This window comes from Capsicum annuum, chromosome 8 (assembly GCF_002878395.1).
Source record: "Capsicum annuum cultivar UCD-10X-F1 chromosome 8, UCD10Xv1.1, whole genome shotgun sequence".
NCBI lineage: Eukaryota > Viridiplantae > Streptophyta > Magnoliopsida > Solanales > Solanaceae > Capsicum > Capsicum annuum.
The window spans coordinates 113,621,859-113,630,798 of NC_061118.1; the positions used below are offsets into that span (position 1 = coordinate 113,621,859).

General features: G+C 33.1%; 1 protein-coding gene and 1 long non-coding RNA gene across 2 annotated transcripts; both read right to left on the reverse strand.

Moving 5' to 3' along the window:
- Positions 1 to 3,374: 3,374 nt before the first annotated feature.
- On the reverse strand, positions 3,375 to 8,736 carry LOC107839072 (two-on-two hemoglobin-3). The gene is given in 6 exon segments (XM_016682421.2): positions 3,375 to 3,746; positions 3,749 to 3,765; positions 3,852 to 3,996; positions 4,855 to 4,985; positions 8,147 to 8,275; positions 8,553 to 8,736. Coding segments are annotated over 6 exon segments (513 nt in total). The 5' UTR covers positions 8,597 to 8,736; the 3' UTR covers positions 3,375 to 3,699.
- On the reverse strand, positions 6,097 to 8,140 carry LOC107839074. Its single transcript, XR_001665004.2, has 2 exons — positions 6,970 to 8,140; positions 6,097 to 6,873 (listed from the first exon to the last, which is right to left on the reverse strand). It is a non-coding gene; the product is annotated as an uncharacterized LOC107839074 (long non-coding RNA).
- Positions 8,737 to 8,940: the final 204 nt, after the last annotated feature.

Here is an 8,940-nt window from a genome sequence, read left to right on the forward strand (position 1 = left end):
AGCCATCGAGGAGTGACAAGCACCCACCAAGGTGAGTGAGCTAAGATCATTTTAAGGACTCATTTTCCATTACCGAAGATTCATTGTAAGTAGTTGGGAGCCGTGAGAGTAAGGATGCTCCGGGAGATCCGCAGGCTGAGGAGGGCCTGCTGGTGGTTGAAGATTGGCAGGCTGACAATAATAATAATAATAATAATAATAATAATAATAACAATAATAATAATAATAATAATAATAATAATAATAGTAAAATAATTAGATTATTTTTTTTCTTTTAGCCTATGTATTTTTACTTGTTTTTGTTTAATAAAAAAAATTATGTTTGATCGACTTTGACATTTTAATTCTTATTTAATTTTTATTGTGTCTTTCTTCTTCTCATCAAACATGTCGACGATTATGGAATAATTTGAATCCAGTAGAAATAGTAAGATTATTCATCTGTTGGATTTGTGGCAGGAGGTGTATTGTGTTGTTCCACACAGATTACTCATCTGTTACAACAGATAAATATTCTATTGCAACAAATAACTAGTCTGTTGTAACAGATAAGTAATATGTTGCAACAAATAATTATTATGTTGCAACATATTACCCATCTGTTTGATTCATGTTACGGCCACTATAGGACCATAAACATGAATCCAACATATGTGTCTTCTATTGCAACAAAATATTTATCTGTTGCAATAGATTGAGTGATCTGTTTAAATTGTGGGTTCTTATGTTGTATTCATGAACGTGTTCTATCCATTGTTAAGAAACAGCAGTAGCAATTTCATCTACAAATCATAATTTTACTTACCAAAGTCACCTATGAAGTAATGACAGAGTGGAAAGTGATGTACGAAATAAAATTTCATCTTAAAAATTTGTTAAGTAGCAGCAGTAGCGGTAAAAACAACAACAATGGTCGACAAGAAGAAGATGAAGATGATAATGAAGTAGAAGATGATGATATTGAAGTAGAAGATGATGAATAGCGCGCCAGCAATAATGAACAACAAAAATCACGAAGAGAAATAAAACAACAACAGATGAGAAGAGAGAAATGCGCCTTTTTTCCCTCCATTTTCTATTATATTAACAAATATTTAGATCAAAGTGTAACTTTTAAAAACTTGTGGGTTATTTTCAAAATTTTTTTAACTTCCTTAATCCATAATAAAATAATTGTCACCTCTACTCAATTATTAAGACTTCACCTACACCTCATTTCCAAACTCTTTTATCACTTTTAACTCAAAGCCCCATGATTCTCTCCCATGATTCTCTATAGTAGTAATATGCATCACATTTGGTAGAATTGCATAGTAGAACAAGATTTATGGAGGAACAGGTAACGTAATTGCCAAGTGCGAGTAATACATTGGCGGTCGAAATCAATTGTATTATTTATATAATATATTTTGTGCCATATAGCTCAGTGTACACCATTATACATGGAGAAAAGCATTGGCTGATGGAATTCATATCGAAATTATACAACATCGTATTATTTTCATTTTCGACGGACATTTGATCGGAAATTCCATATTTCTAATGGATTTCAATTTCATATTTTCGATGATGTATGTTTTGTCGTAAATGTTCATGGGAAATTCATGTTTTTTTAAGTAGTGACATTAATCTTTTGGCTATGAACATCTTTTTACTCTTTTACGAGGATCGGCTGACTTTCAAAAATCATGTTTAATCATAGAATTTCAGAAAATTCTGAAATTCAACTTGAAAAACACCAAAGATCAGAAAATTCAGATTATATTGACATTGTACAATTTTTTTAAAAACTGATTTAATTAATTTGATTTTCTTTTACGTAAAAATTGATTCAAACCGAACCATCAAAAACCCTATTTAATCTTCCTTAATTAGCCACAATGTGTCCTCTTTATTAGCAGTCATTTTAAACAAGTTTTCCATTTCACCTGAATAACAAAAACTGGTTACAATTACCTTTGATGAATATTTCTAGGACGATGAGTGTTCAATCAAAGAATCTATATCTTTTTGCTCGTGTGAACGAATAACTCTTTACATTTGGATGGTGCCATTTTTTCCCTTCATTTAATCTACTAAAAAAAAAAAAATAAAAAAAAATTGACGGATTTGGACAAGATATTTATAATGTATATGAGCTTATTTTTCTAGTTAACGCTATCTAGCAAAAGTAGTGTGTCGTCTTAGCTACACTTTGAAAAAGCTGTGTGTGTAAACAATTCGTGGTGAAAAGTTACGAATGTAGTTCTTATCATAACCCATTGACTAATCAACAACTAATCATCATTATAAATAAATCACTAAATAGTTTTCTCCTTAATTTCCTTCATTTACTTTTTTACCAAAAAGCTTGGCACTATCTCACTAAAAAATAGGATCTAAATGTGAAACTGATATGAATCAATATACATATAATAGTAAATGCATTGGAAAATCTCAGTAGTCTAGTTGGTTAGTTATCTGAACTTCCACCTTATTGGTGAGGTTCGATTCCCCACATTATAATCTCTTCCCCCGTTCCCCTTCCACTATCCCAATTTAAAAAAAAAAAAAAAGTAGTAAATGCATTGCTCAAACAAGAAATCAGAGTGGCGCAGCGGAAGCGTGGTTTGCCCATAACCCACAGGTCCCAGTACCGAAACCTGGCTAGAGTGGCTTCCTGCTCCCTTTTTTGCTCCAAACTTTTATTGCTTTTTGCATAATTTGTCTTCTTGCTGGACAACAACTAATCCGTCAAGGTTAAACAAATCTAAAAATTACACAAATACACAATTTATATTTCCAATATTACAAAAAATTTCAGCTCCTTAAATATATTACAAAAATCCCAACATATAAAAATCTAAAAATTACACAAATACACAACATATGTTTCCAATATTACAAAAAATTTCAACTCCCTAAACATATTACAAAAATCCCAACATATACACAAAAAGTAGGGGGAGTGTAATTACTTCCAAAATGATTGGTATTTATGTTATTTATAAAAAAAAAATTGACACCTAGTTGAGTCAAAAGCAGCATTCGAATAACGAATTGTTTGGAATATGAAGTATCCAAATGTGCTTCTTAAATGTCTTAACGACTAACGCCCAACACTTGAGGCTCGCTCAATCACTTCTATATACCCTAATTAATACCAATGACCCTAAAGTTATCGTGTGATTTATATTATATAGGTATACGTCAAAGATGGATGGATAATTTGAGGATATCGTCTCTATTGATTGATCAAGAAGAGCACTAACTTATTCTTTAATTACTTTACTCATCCAAAAGACGAGCACTACTGTGATGGTTTGAAGTCATAAAACATTCTTGATATGTGAATTCTTTAGATATTCATACTAAATTTTCCAGGCTCAAATTAATGTCACCAAATCGCCATTCTTTGCATTTTATGCTCTAATAAAGGTTCTGATTCATGTTGAACCTTGCAAGTCGCAATAGTGCATTTTCTTTTTTTACATTAAGCAATTTAAATGGACGCAAGACATTACGTAAGGTGTTCCAATGGCTCACAAAATTGCAGACTGAAGTAATTCCCGAAGGATTTTATGATCTAATCTTCATTATTACATGTCATGAGCCAGTCAGAATCCATATAGCCGATCCAAACTGGTTTCGGATTGAGGCATAGTTCGTTGACCAATATAGTCAAATTACACGCAGCTGGCTTAGTGGTGACTGCAATTCTTACATCCTGTTCCTTTTTTTTTTATTCTTCAACTCAACTCCAGCACCAGAAAGAATGCAGTGTGCCTGCAAAATCAAACAAATGTAACTATTCTGCATAAATATAAGTGTTCTTGGTTACTTGGGATAGTTCAGATGACATTAGCTTATACCTAAAAAAGTTGTTCATTCTAGTTTTGGAATCTTCGTCAATATCTGTAGTACTGTCCAGTGCTTGTTGCATATGGTGTAACCATCTCTCTGCAGCCTCATGAGTCACAGGAAATGTGCGGTGGCAGTTAATCAGTGTTGTACGGCCTGCACAAACTCCAAATAAACACTACATAGGAGAATTGCTCAAGCTATCTTGCTGACAGTTTCTTTCTCTGTTGCACAACTAATTAAAATGACAACTGATTTTATTCTTGAAATGTTCCACAGTCCAGACACTGAGAAAGGATCAGAACTTAGGGGACGTTGGGTTGTTGGCTATGCCGGTATTAGTTATGTAGGGATTAGCTAAGCAGGATTTATATGAATTATTCTATATTCTATCCTAAATAAAATAATACATAGATTCTCATATAACTGATACATGTGGTAGTTATGTGGGTTATTTGATTGCTGGTTAGGAAATTATTCATCTATAAATTGGTACCATGTTTGGTAGCATTTTAGTTGCTATATCTAAAATTCAACACAAGCACACCAAGGACAGTGTCTTTTAGTGTTCAACAGGCAGTAGTACTAATAATACTAGTTCTGTACAACATAAACATTCAGGAAGACTATAATAAGGGAACCATTTGGGGAAAATGCTTCATTTCTTTTGCAAATTATCTTTATCACATATATAATCAAAAGAAGCTATCTAGTTAACTTTATGCTATCCAAAATTTCAAGGTTCAAGTTGAAGGTCATCATAGCCCCAGAGTTTTGGTCCAGTGATAAGAGCACAACACGTGATGTGGATTAGTTGCGCGTCACCATTCAAATTCTGCCATAGAAAAAAAGCAGAAATTTAATTGAGGTTTGAGCCCATTTTCAAATTGTACAGTATGAACCCTCGAAGATTTCTCGATTATAAAATAGATAAAGGTTACAATTGAAACTGACATATTTATATATATAACCTAGAAAAGAAAGTAACAAGGTCTTTAGGGAACGCTTGATTACCTTTCCTCTGGGAATACAAATTAGGCCCTCCCATTCTTTGCACAAAAAACTCATATTGATTCCTAATAGCTTCTTCTTTACTTGAATTAGAGAAAATTAATTGAAACCGCTCTTCCTCGTCACCATACACCCTAATTTCAATTCAAAAAACAAGAGTCGATTTTCTTACATCATGAAAGGTAAACATTAGATGGTAATAAATACAACAACAAAAACAATATACTCGGTGAAATCCCAAGAGTGGGGTTTGGAGAGGATAATATACTAAACCTTACTTCTACCTCGTGGAGGTAGAGAGGCAAGTGCAGCAAAGCAAAGTAGTTATCCAAAGAAAAACCAACAATGAAGAAAACATAACAACTAATAAGAAAAACAGTAAAATGCATTTAGAAAAGGAACAGTAATAACAAAAAGGAAGAAATCACAAGGCTATCACGAATGGTAAACAATCGCAATCCACAAAGGACCAGGATTCCTGTATGCTGCTACATTTTACTATGTTTGGATGGAGCGTAATGGTTGCAGGTTCCAGCAGAAGCATCGGGACAGTGAAAACATCATCAAGGACATTGCACTTCAAGTGCACTTAGTGGGACAAAGAGAATACAAATGGAGAAAGGCTTTGCATAACATGCTAGGCTACCCTTGAGTTTATAATGCAGCTTTCAGATAGAGTATAGTAGCATAGTGTAAAGTTTACAGTGGTCTTAATTTGATCTAGTCATGAGTCCAACAGACTAGTGGATGTATATATGCTTACTTGGTTGATTTAATTTTTTTCATTTGACAAAAAAAAGAAAAAAAAGAACGATGGTAGGAGGTGGCAGGTATCCGTGAAATTAGTTGTGGTGCGTGAAAGCTCGTCCGGATTCCATGGTTATCAAAAACAAAAAATAACGGGGGTATAGTTATCAAAAGTGTTGGAAATAATAATTCAAAGTTGCAGTAGGAATCTTTATTTGTTTAGGATTTAGTGTTTTTGGTATTCATTTAATTCATTTCTAGTTAGGATTAAGATTCGTTTGTCCTAGTTTATATGTGAATAGGTTTTCTAGTCCTAGTCTAATTTGGTTTATTTCTAATATTATAAATAGGAGTGCTCTGTCACATATTTGAGTACGACGACATGAATAATAGAACGCAAGATGCTTGGTTGCTGAGGCCAGGAGTAGCAAAGACATTCAAGGGATCACTTGGAAAAGGCTTACATTACCCAGGGAGAAATACAGGCAAACAAGACTAGAACAATATAAGAATTATGAAAGTATTCCTCAATCTGGTGAGATATTAGAGTGCAAAACCACAAAGAAAGAAGGTTTATACTATGATTTCAGACGTAATTCAAGATCTGTTAAATGAACGATCTTCCACTTCCAGCTGAGGAATTTGGTCTGGGCAACTTCTAAGCATGATGCGTACCTTATGTCACATTTTTCTGTCATTCATTGGTCATCATTGACCTGCGCGAGTACGGTAAGTTCTCAATTTATCTGGGCATGTAGCACACGTGAGAAACATCCTGAAAGCCTTTTAGAGGGATTCATGCAGACCCAAGTAAGCACTATTGGTGTGAAAGATAAGTTGCTTGTTGCTGGTGAACTACGAGGAGAACGTATCTGCAATTATTTAGATAAGCCTGGAGTTTGCTCTTGTTCTTGGACATTTAGATAAGCCTGGAGTTTGCTTTTGTTCTTGGACAACATATGAAGATAATGCCATTACCACTGCTAGTGCGATTAACAACATCGCAGTGGTGCACTTCATTTTATAGCTTCAAATAATGATTGTGGAGTTAGAGATTTCGATTTGGAGAAATTTCAACTGTCTGACCATTTCCGTTTCCCTGGTTAGTTAATCATACATCACTCAGCCCTGATGGCAAACTTCTCATAGAAGTTGGGGATCATCCTGAAGGTATATTGGTTGATTCCAGGAACGGAAAGGATGTTGCTCCTTTGTGTGGACATGTGGACTACTCATTCGCACCAGCATGGCATCCTGATGGCCTAACCTTTGCAACTGGAAATCAGGATAAAACAGGCAGGATATGAGATATTCGGAACTTTTCCAAATCAGTCGCTGCTTTGAAGGGTAACATAGGAGCTATTGATCAACCTGCTACACATCCGATGGTAGATATATGGCTATGGCAGAGCCTGCAGATTTTGTCCATGTTTTTATGTAAAAAGTGGGTACGAGGTGGAGCAAGAAACCATACGATCTCATCAATTCCTTCAAATTGGCATCAGAGCCTATACGATCTTGGTGGAGAATCAAAAGTTTTCGCTATCGGCGGGCAGCTATAAACCATATATACCACCAGTCTAGCACGTCTGACCAATGATATATTGACAAACGTAGATATATTGACATTGGATCGCATTGAAGTGAAACAGAAGCTGACTAAAGATCACATCCATAATTTTGTTGACGCTACATATTTTAGGAAATTGATGAAAAGTCTAAGGTACTTGACTTCTACAAAGACATGATATTATTCAAGACATGCTCAAGTTTAAAAATTTTGATTTAAGGAAGGCTATATTGGAATTAAACCAAGAAATTGAAGAATGGAAAGAAATTCTCCAATACTACAATGACGACAAGAAAAGGTCTAGAGTATATAAGTTTGAAGGTTGGAGAGAAGTGTTACAATACAACAACAATGACAAGAAAAGACCAGAGTATACAACTTTGAATTAAGGGAGAATGTTGGAAATAATAATTCAAAGTTGGAGTAGGAGTCCTTATTTGTTTAGGATTTAACATTTTTAATATTTATTTAATCCATGTCTAATTAGAATTAGGATTCATTTGTCCTAGTTCATATGGGAATAATTTTCTAGTCCTAGTTTAATTTAATTTTATTCTTGTGCTATAAATAGGATGCTTTTGTCACATATTTGATGTAAGGAAAATAACAGTAGAATTGTAATGTAAAGAGAATAAAGGAGAATTAGTTGAGTTTATAAATAAAATATTTTCTTTCAAAAAAGCACAAACTACAAGAATAATGTTACAACATAGTAATAAATGTAAGCAACAACACAAAAGTATATTCAAAAAAAACTTTGAGCCATATGCAAATCTAATAAGCAAAATTAGGAGTTAACTCTTTCATCAACTCATAAAAAAGTAGACAACAAAGGGAGACGCAATAAAAACAGAAAGCTCAAATCAGAATACTTGCTAAGTTCAATTCAGCAAAAGTCTCAAACTTTTAACTATTTTTCTTGAAAACCAATCTGCAGAAACAGTACACACATCAAGAAAAAACAAAGGCTCTTTGTACCTGTTGTAGAAATTGGTAGAGAGATTGATGAAAGTTTGAAGACCAAGTTTTTCAAAGAGATTGGTGTCATCAATGGCCACTGCATCCTTTGGATCAACCCCACTCCGGTCGCGAAAATCAAACAAAGACCTTAAATTTTTATGAAAAAATATTTTTTTTTAAACAAAGTCTATATTTTAAATTTTGAGATGCAAAGTTATAAATATTATAGATGATTTTTAATAATTTTTTTTGTTAATAAAATTAATGTATTTAATCTTTATTGAGACATACTTTAAATACATCAAAATTTTTTTAATAATTTTTTAATTTTTTATAAGAAATTTTCTTTTGCTATAAATAATATGTAATAATCTTTTAATAAAAATATATAATTTATTATTGCTAAAGAAAAATGAGTCCTTACACGGTTGCCATTTTTGTTACTAGGTAGAGCTGCCCTGATTCCATTCTGATGCTTTTTCTTTTAAAGATTGCATTTTTTTCTTGTTGCTGAGAAAGAAAGTTGAAGAGTGAGGGATAGTGATTACTGCATTGCCTACTTTATGGGGGCCATCTTTGATGATATGGACATATAATACTACTGGAATTAGAGGTTTTTTCACTGCAAATTAATGGAAAATTTATGCTATTAAATTTGATTTTTTAAATTTATTTTTCATCAAATTAATTCGCTGAGAAAATACATAGCAAAACACCTATTGAAACACCAAAAAGCTTCCAAACTTGTTTGAGTTTTGTACACTTTTATGGTATTGTGGGTGATGCAATTTTGAAGATTTAAATCCATACAA